At 42.9% G+C, this 15,309-nt stretch overlaps 2 protein-coding genes across 6 annotated transcripts in view; one reads left to right on the forward strand and one right to left on the reverse strand.

Moving 5' to 3' along the window:
• pcp4a (Purkinje cell protein 4a) overlaps positions 1 to 2,425 on the forward strand; it is a 31,283-nt gene extending 28,858 nt beyond the window's left edge. For 2 of the 4 annotated variants that reach the window (XM_080867539.1, XM_080867541.1), the window contains one exon: positions 280 to 2,425. In XM_080867539.1, coding sequence (XP_080723665.1) covers positions 280 to 407 — 128 coding nt within the window. In that variant the 3' untranslated portion in view covers positions 408 to 2,425. Of the gene's footprint in view, positions 1 to 276 lie in introns of all 4 variants that reach the window. The other 2 variants (XM_080867538.1, XM_080867540.1) reach the window with 2 other exon arrangements.
• A 3,760-nt stretch (positions 2,426 to 6,185) lies between these two features.
• dscama (Down syndrome cell adhesion molecule a) overlaps positions 6,186 to 15,309 on the reverse strand; it is a 112,664-nt gene continuing 103,540 nt past the window's right edge. Inside the window, exons 21-33 of one of the 2 annotated variants that reach the window (XM_080867543.1) lie at positions 14,989 to 15,142; positions 14,340 to 14,457; positions 14,035 to 14,198; positions 13,839 to 13,937; positions 13,564 to 13,752; positions 12,317 to 12,607; positions 11,301 to 11,477; positions 11,180 to 11,210; positions 10,960 to 11,075; positions 10,726 to 10,875; positions 9,512 to 9,709; positions 9,080 to 9,382; positions 6,186 to 8,189 (exon numbers count right to left, since the gene is read on the reverse strand). In XM_080867543.1, the coding sequence (XP_080723669.1) occupies positions 7,810 to 8,189; positions 9,080 to 9,382; positions 9,512 to 9,709; positions 10,726 to 10,875; positions 10,960 to 11,075; positions 11,180 to 11,210; positions 11,301 to 11,477; positions 12,317 to 12,607; positions 13,564 to 13,752; positions 13,839 to 13,937; positions 14,035 to 14,198; positions 14,340 to 14,457; positions 14,989 to 15,142 (2,370 nt within the window). In that variant the 3' untranslated portion in view covers positions 6,186 to 7,809. Of the gene's footprint in view, positions 8,190 to 9,079; positions 9,383 to 9,511; positions 9,710 to 10,716; positions 10,876 to 10,959; positions 11,076 to 11,179; positions 11,211 to 11,300; positions 11,478 to 12,316; positions 12,608 to 13,563; positions 13,753 to 13,838; positions 13,938 to 14,034; positions 14,199 to 14,339; positions 14,458 to 14,988; positions 15,143 to 15,309 lie in introns of both variants that reach the window. The other variant, XM_080867542.1, reaches the window with a different exon arrangement.

A 15,309-nucleotide genomic window follows, 5' to 3' on the forward strand; every position in this document is an offset into this window, starting at 1 on the left:
AGACACCAGCTTGTCGGTCTGGTGACTCAAACAAGCTCTCCTCCGCATAAATCACTTCGCCAACCCCAATGTTACGGTTAACAGGTGGATTTTCCCATTTGAGTGCAGCTAGCCGAACAGCGAACACCCACTTATTGCTAAAGAGATAGAGAGTGAAAGTGGACAGCATAGATTGTGCCTTGAGAGAAATCTTTCAGGAACTTTTGATATGTTTATGAACTCCCCTCTTGAAAGTCCTGCTGTCCTCTCACATTTCCACGTCTCCTCTCTCCCCAGAAGAAAAGAAGAACAACCTCCCCCCGGATTTCGACATCGACATGGACGCCCCGGAGACGGCGAAGGCTGCTGTGACCATCCAGTCACAGTTCAGGAAATTCCAGAAAAAGAAGCAGGATGTGAAGTCGTAGAGTGGCATCTCTTAGCCTCGTCTTCAGCTGACGTGGGCCCGGTCATGCATGTCAATTAAACTGCATCATTATGAACTGGAAAGGGAGGGTGAGGGCGAGATTCCTGAAGGTGGAGGTAGAAGGGTGCGGTTAAATTGTACCTTTGTGAAAGTCTGTGCATAATGAATAACTTTACTATATACAAAATGTTGCATTATTACTTTCTTGGTGTATGTATTTAGATAATAATATAATTTTGCTATTTCTTTTTTACTTCAGTGACACTTTACAGTGTGGTTTCACACTCACTGCACACCCACATAAACAGGAAGCTGGCAGGTCTTCTCATGTAATGTTAAACAGCGATCTTTGATTGATGCTATAATCTGGGTCACAGTACCAGCAGAAGAGTTGGGCTCCACTGGAGGCCTGTTACTGGCTTCTTCCTGTGGCTGAGCAGAATGATTCCATACTGTTACCAGTGTCTTTAAAATCCAATCAGTTTAGTGTCTCTAAATGTGTTCACATGTCAGAGATCTCCTCTCCAACACACTTTTCCCCCGATGACTCTCTCAGTTGTATCTTTGTTGAGACTGCAGATGTTGTGATTGTGGTTCTTTGTTGTGGTTCCAGTGTGATTGTTCATTTTTAGATTGGCTCACGTGTATTGTACAAGCACACACATGCATGCATGAAAGCTCACACATACGTGCACACATGCATACCCACTTCTACAGAGAAATAAATAAAGACAACGGAAAGGAGTGATTTTTTTTTTTGAGTATTTCTTTCCTTGCTACAGAATTCGTGCACCGCATGCAGCAGGTCACATGCTTCAACATCTGTGATTTAAGAAGAAAGTTGAAAAAGCTGACAGTGAAGCATTCATGTGCAAAGCTGCAAGATTATACGAAACCTTTAGTGACGATTGTGAAAGTGGTTAAATGCACACACAATGTACTTTGTGTGCTGCAGTTAAAAGTCTATTTTCATTGATCACAGTGCTATACAAATATTGCACTAGTTAATTTTTTTTGCTAGTATATACAAGCTGGGATCAAAAGGTTCTAATGATTGACCTTGAAAAGAGGTTTTAAGTGATTCATGAACGTCGTTGATTTCTCATTCAACATCCTTTTGTCCTTATGGACCTGTGCCCTTAACTTGATTTACATTTTTGGTAATGTGGACAAAAGAGTTGCACTAACCAAACTGTTGAATATTTTGAATTTAAATATTTTTTAAAGCAGCTTAAAAGTACAACTTTCTCAAACACAGATTTCTCCATCATTCTAGTAGCAGATGTTTGGCTTCTAGAAAACAAAATCATGAATTAATTAAAACTGGAAAAACAAAACAGGAGATCCAATTAAATTTTTATTTTCGATTGTCACAAACAGTGTCCAGGAGCATAAAATCTAAGCAATGTAGAAATGAGCTACATTCTACGCATCAGAAATGAGCTCCTGGGGCTTGTTGACATGACAGGATTCAGTATGTGACTGGACTGTCTCCACTTGGCTCTAAAAACACCTTCGCAGCATGGCAGACCACAAATGCTGAGCCACGTGTTCCTATTTTTGCCCTGCAGTGCTACTTATTACTAATTTGTTACCATGGAAACACTGAGTTATAATGCAGGCAGACTTTTTAAGTGTAAGTTACGTGGGGTTTTTGTGTCGTTTCAGAGCAACAATATCATACGGCGTTAAACACAGTGCTGCAGGTGAATCTCTGCTCTTCTGCCATCTCATCAAAAAGCACAGCTGCTGACCACAGTGTTCAGTAACAGAACCTCAGTGGAGTGGAAGACGTGAAATTCTAATTTAAACCTGTTTCCTAGTAGATATATTGGGTATTATTTCACATTAAAATCATTCGTAATGGAAGCTGAGAATATTAAACCAACGATTTTATCAGGAAGTAATGACATGTTTGTTATGCTGTGTATTATGTTCTTTTCAGAAACTGTCCAGGCATCCTACTGCACTGTATGATCTGTAAAATTCATTTGAAACATTTGCCATATTCCCACAAGTAAACTCAAGCTATAATGACAAACTAAAGTGAAGTTTTCTTTCTTCTTTTGTGTCTTTATGATTTGCAAACCTGGATGTGGGCAGATTATCCCTTTCTTCTTAGCATATTGTGTAAAGTAACTTCAGACTGGAAGGGAAGCATCTATGATGACGTGTCTTCTCTGTGCGGGTTTGTGCCTTTGGCCCTGGGTTTTTCATCACCTCCCTGATCGATAACCTGGCAGCCGGCTTCAGAAAGAGTCCTGATAGTTCCAAACTTCTTCTATTTTACATTTCTTGAGTGCTCATAGCAGCCCTTGCACAAATTAAGGTTTAAGTTTCAGCAAAGTTTTATTATGTAGGCATTTTTCCCAACATGCTGTGTTTAAATTGGGATTTTATATACATGTATGAATGTGTGTCCCAGCTAAGTACGAGTTGGGCACACTCACATTCTTGAATACATCTGTAAGGAACAATTTCAATTTAGATTTTCAGTGAAATCTGTAGAAATTTCTGATTAGTTGATCTGATCTGATCTCTTCGCTTTTTCATTTGGATATATCGATGTTGATTTTGCCAGCTGAGTGCGAACAGATCACACTGTAAGGATTTCTCTGTGATCATCACATAAACTCCTTTGCTGTAACTCACTAAATGAGTTTGTGAGGAGTAAAAATATCTGGAATCCAATAAATGACAACATAAACAATGCCAGCTGCCTGAGCCATGCTCAGAGCTCATTGCTTCAGGTCTGCACTGGGACATGCATCCGTGCTTATTACTTTACGTTTTCAGAACCACTTCCTCAGCTCTGCAAACGATGGATTCATATTTCTCAGGCTGATCAGAGGCAAAGAATTCAGTGCAGCCTGAACCTTATTTATGACAGCTGTTATTAACCACTGAGTGTGGTGGTGAGTAAATCTCTGTCACCGTGCTTAATTTGTTGTGGACTTTGGAGGTGGATGGCAGATACAGTTGTCATGCTGAGTAATACACCTTCCTGCTAATCTGTGTCTTGTGATATAAGACCATGGAAGCAATTTAGCAGGCAGGACGTGTGAGGCTCAGGTGGACTCTTCAGGATGGCAGGCTGGTGAGTTCAGAATCAATAAACCAGTTTAGGAAGTTTCTTCATAATTCTGTCACTACTGTTCACACTTATCCTCTGCAGCAACACCAGACGGAGTCTTGACAGGCTGAAATTTAACAACGCTTTAAATTGACACTGACTTCATTAGAGCAGAAAATTAAACTGATATGTTTCACTCCAGTCTTTTCAGCGCATTTCGTCCCTTGCGTGATATTTAACTTCAGCCTACATGTCCCACAGTGCCTTCTGCCTGTTAAGTGGCACTTTATTGCTTGGCAGTTCTCTTTATCCTTTCTTAATAATACCACAGAAATGTGTGAAATGATCTGAAAACCTCAATGAACATGTCTGTTATGGTGAAGAAGCTGTTATCGGTCCAACTGCATTCCTGCTCCGGCCAAATGTCACCCTCACAAGCTCTAGAAGTGCTTTGATTTTCAAATGACAATAATTATACTAAACTTTATCGATTAATGCCAAAAAAAGCTTAAAATGAAGTTAGTACCTTTTATTAAAATGTGTTCTGGAGCAGTGAACCTGATGCCTCCAAATACCGTGGACAGTCATGTGGTACAGAGGGGCACTGGTAGTGAAAGAACTGGTCCCACTCCCCAATTTCAGATGAATGATCTGAATTACACTTGTAGTCTTTAGAAATGAAGTTTCATGTTTCAGGCAATCAGAGCTAAATCCATCCTAGAGTTTCTCAGTGTACGGCACCACAGCAGTTAGTCACGACCAACTGTGGCTGCAACATAATCATCTGGCACTAAGTTAGAAAAACGAAAAATGTTTCTATGAGAATTTCTATTTAAAATTAAGTTCAAAACTGAAGAAATACATCAGTTTTAAGATTGTGGGAATAATTTTAGAGCCACAACTGAATTTGATAAGTATGTTTGGAAGATTTCAGATATGTTTAAGGTCAACCTGAACTGTTTTAAGTAAATTTGACTCCACCCGCTCCGGCAGCACAGTCATTTGGGCATTCATTCATATTCTATGGCAATATGGCATCAAGCACCACCATCTATAATTAAATATCTGACATGTTTATATAATTAAACTCTGACAACATTGGATAAAAAGTCTGTTCTGGGGCATCGCTGTCACATTTAAAAGAAATATAACTGATTTAGTTTTGAGTGTTTCATTCATTTGGTTTTCTTAAATGAGTTTTGTATAAACAGTCCTGCCCTGTTTATACAAATGCGTCTTTCTAGATAAACCCAAAGACGAGACAGTAGCAGAGTTACCTGGAGCACGGTTAGTTGCTTTAACCTGTCACATCACTGATCTAAATTTGGATAATCAGCGTTGATGTTCCACGTCATCGATGGACGACACAACTGAAATCAAACTGATAACAGATTTTCAATCTTTCACAGTAAAGGTCAAAGGCTGCTTTCAAAATAAATCTGAACTGCTTTTATTTTAAATGAATTATATAATTGTATATAATTTACAGTGTAATTTCTCAGTTATTGCAGTCAACAGCTGCAAAGCCTCATGGAGAGAGTGGAGCCACTGACATTAGGAGTCTGCAAACCACTGGATGTCATGGCGTTTAAAAGTGAGGCTGCTGGTGTGTTAGGCATTCTTAAAATAATGTTTTGTGCTTTCAGTCAGCTTCGATTTATACAGTCATCCCTGAGCACAGACGTGGGATTCATTCTGAAGCTACGGAAACTTTTGAAATTTTGCTTAAAACACATCTGAGCTGAGGATGAAAAATTATAATAGCTTATCATGAACAGTTCAGACGTCTGACTCTCTCTCAAAACTGGGAACCCTAAAGAGTAAGTCAATAGATGTCAGTGGGAATAACATGACACCGGGAAAAATGACTCAACTGTACTGCCTGTTTTCTTTTCCTTTAGGGCAGGAGTGTCAAACATAACGCCCGGGGTTGAGAATCAGCTTTGGAAAGGTGAAGAAGGACCCTGGAATTTCAACTGTATTTTCAGAAGTTTCCTAGTGTTTCCTACTGATAGCTTTTCCTATTCATACTAAAGTAATTGAATTCCAGATTTCTGTATTTTACACATTTAAGATTCATGCTCACAGATTTCTTTCATTTACGACAGCAGCATGTAGAAAAAACAAGACTTAGTGTTGAAATTGCGCTTGTTTTTCTTATATCTCACTGTTTACACTGACAGAAAGGGGACTTTCACTACATACGATCAAAGGGAATAAAATGGCTTGGACACCCCTGCTTTAAGGAAAAGAAACATTTACACTGTTGCTGTGCATTCTGGGATTTTGAGGCTTTGTTGGTGTTTTCGTCATTTGTCTTCTGACAAAATCTCTCCATGCTGCACATTTGCTGCTGAATATCTCTGGAAAACATCCCGTCCACGATTCAGGGCAGACTCAGCTGCTCATCTTAGTTTAAAGCAGGTTTGATAGAGAGGGTCTCAGCACACTGCAGGCTCATTGTGTTGACCAGACTGTACTGAGCAGCACATCACTGCCACCTGCAGGTAGGGAGTACAACGCTCAACATTAGGAAACTCATGTTTCATTGCTGTCACAGTGACAAAAATGAGGTGAAGACCGGGCATCTCTCTCGCCGAAATTCACGGCCCAAGCAGGCAGGGAGCGCGGCCTCCACCCGCTCTGGGCCCGTCTGCTCCGTCACCTCCGCCCCACCATCAAAGCTGCGAGGGACACTTTGGGGAACAGCCATTTTATTAATCAAATTTGAACCTTTGTGTTAGTTTCTCTTTATTCCAGTGCCACCATGGTGAACACTCATGTTAAAAATAAAAAGTGACATTTTTTTTGTTAAAATGTATAATCATAATGAAGACAGTTAATCATAGAAACTAATCATAGAAACTGACATTATGACCTCACAGCATTTTGGATCCCTCAGGCTAACTGAAAGAAAGAGAACAGAAACGGGCCAGGGCAGACAGGAACAGAAAAACAGTTTCTTACGTATATATCCACATGAACTTTTTTTTTCAGATACTTCCCATAGACATTATAGGTTTGGTTCGAAGGGGGGAATTCTGCTGGATTGTCTCACGTTTTTTTTTTCCCTGTAGAGGAGCATTGCTGCAATGCAGCAACAGTAAATCTACTGAGGACAGTGAGAGCCCTGAAGACTCTACCTAGTGCACTGAGAGAAGGGATCTGGACACACTTGAGTCGGGCTGTTGTGAAGTGCAAACCATCAGTACTCAAAAACCTCCCTGTTCTAGCTAACATCATTTACCAACCTGGCAGACAAGCAGTGGTAAACTACACCTGAATACAAAAGCTGGAGTGTGTCCGGCCCTGTAAGTATACTCACAACATAGTTATTTATCATCATTACAGTACAGTATAGAGCAATAGTTTCCATAGACTTTTCATATCTTTTTTCATATTGCACCATCAGAGAATGGGACACAGAGAAAGATCAACAGAGACTCCATTTCCTAATTAAAATGAGATATGTGCAAACATGACTAAGGACTTTATTAACCAAATCAATTCTTCCCTGTAATATCCACAAATAAAAGTGATTTCTCTTTTTATATATATATTTATAGTAATAAGAATAATAAATCTTCACATTGGATCATTTCATAGTGTGACAAAATGCTCGACTGGGCTGCCCACCCAGCCGCGATCATAATCCTCATTGTCTTTTAATTGGTCAGTCCCCATGCATCCATAGGAAATAGATTTTTTTTTCTTCAAAAAAAGTAACAATTTGAGAGCAGCTGAAAAGTTTGGACTCTAGTTTCAATTGCTTTTGTTCCGAGATTTCTCCGAGTTTCACTGAATGCTTCAGAAGAAAATTCCATAGGAAAAAACATGACTCCAAATAGTCATCTTCCAGAAACCAGGAAAAGAAACCAAAGAGGAAGAAAAAAAGATGTCCAGGTTCTTATGAAAACACTGGAGAAGTGATGGTGATAATAGATCACTTGGTAATCAGTAATTAATGATCAATAATAGCTGACAACTAACAATTAATAATCACCAATTTCTTATAAAGAAAGAACAAGAATAAATAAATGCTCCCTCATTACTCAATTAGTTTGGCAAAGCTCCGACTGGACTCCTCTCCAAATGAGTGAAATTTTTTTTTCTCAAGTGATACAAACAAATAAACAAAACAAAACAAAAAATACAAACAAGAGGTGAAAGAAAAGTCTAAAATAAATAAAAGGACATTAGTAAAAGTGACCCCGTCCTCGGAGGGAGGGGACATATATACAGAACTGTGTGGTGAAAGTCAGTTTACTGCACTTGAGTGTTAAGTCCAGTGTTAGAGTGAGTTCTAGTCCCGCCCCAGGTGCCCCTGCTGTTATACTAGCGTATAAGACTTTGCGTAGGGGTTGCTGCTCTGTTTCAGATGTCCTCTGGAGTCCAGCAGGGACTCCTGGGAGGTGCTGAGCTTGGCTGCCTGGGCCAGCTCTGAGCCCTCTCTGTGGGGGAGTGTGGCCGCTGATCCGGGTTGCCACTGGGCCACTGGGTCCCTGCTGGCCTGAGGGGCCTCTGTAGGTGTCGGGGGCGCCATCCGAGAGGGCCGCTTCAGCGAGCGGCTCTTCTGGGGCTCAAGGCAGGCTTGACCCATGGCCGCTCTCTCCCCACTAGCTGTCCCCCTAGATGACCCCGAGCAAGACATGCCTCGGTTTAACAGGAAGTCCATGCGCAGATAGGGAGGAAGGTGAACCAGCTCGCCCCCTGAGGGACAACAAACACAGAGCAGGGTCAGTAAGACGACAGACACTCCTGAACAACCTCACCCTGTTCTTATCAGGCTAAAATAATCCTGCTTATTCTTTTCAGCCAAATTACTCTTCCACTCCTGTGACATTGAAGGCGTGTGGAATAACTGGGCACTCTTATTTTGAAATGCACAAAACACCAAATCAGCAGTAATGCACTAATGCATGCGCTAATCAGGTAATGGACAGTTTCATTCATGTGGATTTACATTATAATGGCTGGGATTTGCTCACACTATCAAACAGATATTACCAGTGAGAGGCTCACACCTCCCGAACAGACAACAACTATAAGCCTGCAAAGAAAATCACTTTAATCATTCCAACCGTTTGTTCTAACTGAAAGAAATCCTGTTCTAATCTCAAAATAACGTCCACGTATAGTTTAAGGATCACAAGCGTTTACTTGCCAAACCATATTTGTCTTGTTCAGCGTCCAAACCTTTAATTTGCTTTATACTTTAACAAACGTTTATTTTAAAAGTCAAACTGCAGCATCAAAACTCCACGTTCCTACCCACAGTCAGAATAATACATTTCCATTAACTTTGGACTGAACCTAAAATGTTTTATATCATCTTCATTAAAACGTTCCTGTGCCTTTTGAAGCAGATATCGCTGCCTTTCTTTTTTGCCACATTTATAATGAATTTTTAGACAATGCTTCTGCATCTGTGTCCAAGTTGTTTTCATTCAGATTCGACTTGTGGTTTCACTTTAAATAAGACGACTATCAGCTTGAATGAATTCACTGCTGGTGTTAATATTAGGGGTAAACATTAGAGATGTTGAGCAGTTATAGTTTCAGGCAGGCTGACGTGTGGCCTCTGGACAGCTTGGCCTCACCCGGTCTGTGAGCCTTGGGCACGGCCATGTTCATAACCCGACTGACGTCCTGAGGCTTGGGTGGGGAAGCGGTGAAGCGGCAGATGCCTGATTCGGATGGTGTGCTGGAGGTCAGGCTGTCGGTGTAGTCGTTGGTGCCTGCCGTCATCTGCTCTGACGAAGTGTCAGAAATGAAGCATTCGGTGATGGTGAATTTGGCGTGTCGCAGCTGCTCCTCCATCTTGGCGTGCTCGTAGGCTCTGGCGAGCTCCTCGTAAGTGGAGGAGGCGCTCTCTGTTGACACCATGCTGCTCCGTGCACGGTCTGGATCAGGCCCAGAGTTAGTGGAGTGGATCATTGTTAGAATTAGTGCAATGGCATTTTGTGAAGGTTAATACAGGTGCTATGCTGTTAGACACGTAGGGTCACACAGAGCAGCTCTGTGTCATTTACCTGTGTCCTGAGATGGGCTGACGCTGTAGCTGTCACTCTCCTTGTCAACAGAGCCTGCCACTCTGGGTGTGGGCAGCCTCCAATCAGTGCTCAGAGTGTGAGAGGAGACTGGCGGGTGGGGGCGGTTTAGGGTCCACTGGCTGGCGTACCTGTTGCGAGCAGCTGGGCCAGCTTTGGCTGTGCGGCGGGCTGTCGGGTCTGAGAGCGAGGCAGAGAAACGCAAGGTATTTAAACAGGTCGAGCAACAACTTGGCTCAATGAAATGGTCATGATTACAACAGAAAAGAGTGGCAACAGTATATAGTCTCTGGGATTACAGTGGATTTTCTTCTGCGTCACTATGCAGACTTTGATTACTAAAGTAATAAAAACTAACGGTGAGCTCACTGCATGAGAGCTATTGAGCCAAATTTATTAACATGTTGCACGAGTGTAAAAAAAGTGTTGTCAGTATTTATAAAGAGAGCACAGTGAGAAGATTGCATGTAAGAGGCGGGAGGAATTTTAAAATCAAGAACTTTATCTGATTCACTAATGTTGGCGGTGCACAATTTACCACTAACTGTGCCGATATCACAGCAGCTACTGCTGCACTGAGACGGCATCGCAGAGATTTAAGAGTGTGTGGATTACCAAGATTACCAAGTCACCCAGTTCTAAATGTGACCCGGAGCCTCGAACCTGAAGGAGGTCATCCAATGGCAACAAAACTTCGTCCAACTTTTCGTGCTTGTGGCATTGAGTTCAACATACTGTGGCTTCTGTGGCAGTAATTCCACAGTGGGGTTCAAATACAAAGGCTAAAGAACAACCGAGGGATGATGGCGCTGACTTTAAAAGCTGTCCTGCAAATAATAGTTTGTGCAGCCATCCTGCAGCTATTTATACCTGATAATAAACCAGCTGAAGTCTATTTGTGGAGTGGATTTCATGTAAATATAGAATCTGTAGTGAAACCGCTCCACAAGGAAACACCTTATTGACTCCAGAACAGCAGGCATGGCAACAGCACTGTAACTATGAAGCAGCATAATGTGGCGTATGAGTGTGGCAGCAGTCTGCTGAGCTTTTCAATGAATCCTCATAACTTCCAAAACAAAAGGCAAAGTGACAGAGGGAAGGTTCATGAAAGGAGAGAGTTCTGGGAAAATAAAAGGACACATAAACATTTTAATGTATTATGAAGTTAAAAAAAGAGTCCGTACTGGACTTACTAGTTCCTGGTCTGGCATCAGACACGTCTACCAGTGGACCAGTGGCCTGGGAGATTGATTGGTAGTGGACAGTGTGGGTGACTGTGGACGACTTCTGCTTCTGTGTCTCCCCGAAGTCGTTGTCGGTCAGTAGCACAGTGGACCTGTCATCTTTGAGACAGCAGCAGAAACAAACTTAGCCTGCGCGCCATCGTACATTATGTCCTGTGTCACCAGTGCTCGCTGCGTGCTTACCAACAGTCTCCATGGTGTCTCTCTCCTCGATGAGAAGCTGGGCTCTGGGGATATCGATGTGCATGCGGAGCGTCTGCTGCTGTTTGTTAATTGGCTCTGCTGGACGCGTGTTTTTACTGAGAAGCACAGAGCAGATGAAAAATGAGTGGAAGTAAAAAGATCTGTAATTGCGTCTGTGTGCATGCTGAGGTAAATGATGACGGCTTAATGAAGATGTTACCTCATGAGCATCTCAGCCAAGCTTTTTGCATCTAGGAAACATAAAGAGAAAATGTTAGAGGCAAGCACGTAGCAGATTTGGGAAACCCGCCCATCACGTGCGGGGACCCCCATCATCTCACCTCTGAGCCTCTTGAGCCTCTGCTCCCTCCTCCTCCTCCTCAGCACCAGAAGGCCGATGAAGATCACGACGATACCCACCAACACGCAGGAAATGGTTACCATCATCTTCAAACCCTCACCGCTCCCAGAGTTATCCTCGCTCACATTGGGCGCCTTCACTAAAGGTGCGATGGTACCTGTGCAGAGGTCATGTGACAGTGTCAGGAGACACAACCTGCATGACAACCCCCTGATCTGTCTCTTTAAATGAAAGCTATTGAATGAATCCTAATGAGTAAAAAAAAGTCAAGAGCATTACAAATTTTGTGTTTCACCATAAGCTGCTGCCCTTTCCTAATCGTTGTGCTTGACCTTTGTCAAATTGACACTAATGCTTTGTTCTCATTTCGCCCAACTGTACCTCAGTACCAATGAACTCATCCTTCACAGCTTAATGCTCACCCCCACCCTCTCTTCAGCAGTCGCAGAATGTGAGTGAGGGAGGAAATGAAGTATTTGTTCCTCAGAAGTGATTGTGGTAGAATACTGCTGAGCCCCTGGTGTGCAATATGAGCTGGTAATGCTGGTATCCTTTATCTCAAAGGAGATCAGGAGATTATTTGATTCTTGTGTTAGAATTCAGTGGGCTTGTGAAGGCGGCGTCATCATGAAAGCCAAGCTGCAGCCACTAGATTTGGTATGAAATGTGCTTTTTATTGCCCGATTTGTCAAAGGCGGCTCAGTCTCCTTGAGCCTGGAGCTCTGCCATTAACAGAAAAGGTAATTTATTCCTCTTTGCCTCAAACTCTCACACTTAGTCAGACTCTTAATGCTATAGTTACTGAGAACTTATGGCTTTTATCACCAATTCCCTCCTAAAGTGTGAGTGTTCACATGATACTACCTCTGGAGCAGCCAGTGAATCACGCAGCTACAGTACCCTGCTGGTTTCAGTAGCCCACGACAGACAATCACTCTGCTCCCTGTGAAGAAAAGAGTGGGAAACAGATGGTCTCCTGCCACCATGTGAACTCACTGCCATCATAGCTGAGTGTTCCAAACTTGACTCTCTTCTCGGCATAGCCGGCGCTGTTGTAGACTTTCATCTGCAGCTCGTACCAGGTGGCCTCCTGCAGGTCGTAGAGGACGTAGCTCTTGGTGAGGGAGGTGCGCTGTGCCGTGGTCCAAGTGGGCGAGTCTACCGGCCGATACTCCAGGGTGAACGAGGTGATCGGGCATCCGCCGTTATTCCAGCCGTTCAGGTTGAGCTTGACTCGAGTGGCATTGATGCTAGTGAAGAGCTCCTGTTCTTTAGAGTACTGAGGTTCTGTGGGAAGAAGGAAAAATAATCAGCATTCAGACACAAAATTAAGAGCTTAAGACGAAGTACACCTTGATTAGACCTGCTTTTGCATTCACACAGTCTTTATTCTTTGTTGCATACGTTCAACAAAGTGCTGGAAACAGGAAACCTCAGAGATTTGGACCCATGCTGGCATTGGCAGCTATCGTGATAAGGAAGCCATTTGAGTAAACTCACTGTCAAGTTCATGAACTTTGTGACAGAGTGCATTATTTGCAGGAAGGATTTACCAGTGACTGTGTGTACACTTAATCAGATGCAACACATTCTGTGCTATCACTTTATTTTCTAAATCAGGATGTTTTCAGAAACTGAAACCAAATTCAAATTTGGTGGATCTGTCGAGCGCGCTCTGAGATTTCACCAGGGATCTGAAACCTGCACAGGCGGCGGTCTGAAACCTGAGCGGGTGGTAGGATCTGGGTGTCCTGGTAAGAAAGTCTACAGCTGAGGAGTCCACAATGAGAATTTATTCTCCAGGGTGAGACTGTCAGCTCAAGCCCCGATGAGGGAGTGCAACCTCCTGAATTGCCACTGAGCCATTGTGTGTTTGCACAAAGTACACTAAAAAGTTGTTTCCATTGCTCCAAAAAATGAAAATTAAGTTAACACACCGGAGAAGATCCAGGATAATTAAAAGGCAATGATCTAAAAATAACTGCAGTCTGCTCATGCATGAGAATTTTGAAGGATCGGTCTGGTTTAAATCCAATAAGGTTTTGGCTCTTCACAGGTTTGATCACACCGTATATATTATTATTTCTCAGGGAAAAAAGTTAAAACCTCTTTGACCTTTTAAAACGTGTTTATCACTCCAATCATTTGCTGTATTGTTAAGTATTTTAAGTTTACTTTTAAATAAGTGGAGGCTGCACAACGACTAACCTGTAACATGCCCCTTAAAGAAGAACAGTTCATACCTTTCCCATGGGTCTTTGCTTCAATGATCTCACTGATGCGTCCGGGGCCCACGGCATTCTGGGCGGTTAGGGTGAACTTGTACCAGGTGCCGCATTTGAGATTCTCTAGCCTGTAAGAGCGCTCACTTGGACTGATGGCAAAATTACCCCACTGTTCACTGTTATCCTCTGAGTACTGCAAGATGTAGCCTGAAGGTGGCACAGATGGAGACATGAATGTAAATCAAATGGTAAAAAAAGCAGTGACAGAGAAGGACAGGCAGAATCTCTCTGACCTCTAATGGAGCTGCCACCGTTATCTCCTGGGATCCAGGAGAGGGTGATGGAGGTGGTGGTTGTCTTGGTCACTGTGAGGCGAGGCTGGTCAGGAGGAACTGAAGGAAACAGCAGGATTTAAAGAAAGAAATCTAGCACTGAAAAAGATGATAACGTGTCATTCTTTTGTCTTTCTGCCCATGTTGTAATTCTCACCTTGAACCTGGAGGTTTAGGACAATCTTGTCCAGCCCAAAGCTGTTACTGGCCACACATGTGTAGTTCCCAGAATCCTCTGCTTTCACTGTGCGGATAACGAGGCTGCCGTTCGTATGGACGCTGCGCCGGCTGTCAATCACAACGGGTGCTGGGGTCCCGTTGCTGAGGCAGAGATGCATTTACGATTAACTTTCAGCTTCTAGTGTGCCACACAGACACTGGATATTTTAAGGAGACAATATCCACAAATATTCAGCTGTGAAAAGATCCTCAGTGATCCTCAGTGATTAGTATTTTACTCACATCTCCTTCAGCCACTTGATGGTTGGTGAAGGATCGCCAACTGCCTTACAAGGCAGCAAGATGTCCCTCATCCAGGGGGTCGTGACGGTCCTGTTGAAGGTCAGGATCCGAGCCGGAGCTGCAAAAACACACAACTGATCAGCCTGCAGTGAAATTCAAAGACATGTGTTCCTGTTTAAATATTTCAGATGGAGAATTTAACTTAAGGTGTGCTCACACATGTCTAACCTGACAGACTTCTTAAAGAAACTAGTGAAGAATACATTTCTGTGACAATTATTGCAACTTTCTACAGGGGAGCAATAGAAAGAATCGTCACTGCAAAGATCACAAACTGGTATTAGATATGCACAGTGCAAGACCAGAAAGCTCTGCAGCGAGCGCTTAATATAGGAGCTGACTCCAGACAATAAAGACCTGTTGGTATATGCATCAGCTTATCTGCGTTTACAGAACATGCAACATGTTCCCAGGGCCAAATGCAGCATTATTCCCATTTAGTAATGCTCCTTGTCTTAAGAGTCATTTTTACCCAAACTGCACATTTTACGCATCCACTTTGCACTTCGAGCTCACAAACGTGATACCAGGCAACAGAGAGCTGTTCAGCATTGAAAAGCACATTTTATAAGAGAGTAGCTCCACCGACCCTCAGCCATGGGTTTGACAGTGATGATCTCGCTGGCATTTCCACGGCCCGCAGCAGTCACTGCAACAACCCAGACACTGTACTGACGGTTTTTGCTCAGGTTGGGGATGCGGTAGAAGAATACATCTGGGGCCGCCTCAAACTCACTGCTCACCTGGAGGAGGGAGGACGTTCATAAATGACTCCAGTGCATAAAAAAACACTCAGGGGTAAAACTACACATGCTGATGTTTTCTATTGAGCCCAAACCAGTAATGAACAAATATCGTGTTTGCACCCAGCTGGACTGATGCTGTCCACGACCAGTTCTCAAACAGCTCA

The sequence above is a fragment of the Rhamphochromis sp. 'chilingali' genome (assembly GCF_963969265.1).
Source record: "Rhamphochromis sp. 'chilingali' genome assembly, chromosome: 19".
NCBI lineage: Eukaryota > Metazoa > Chordata > Actinopteri > Cichliformes > Cichlidae > Rhamphochromis > Rhamphochromis sp. 'chilingali'.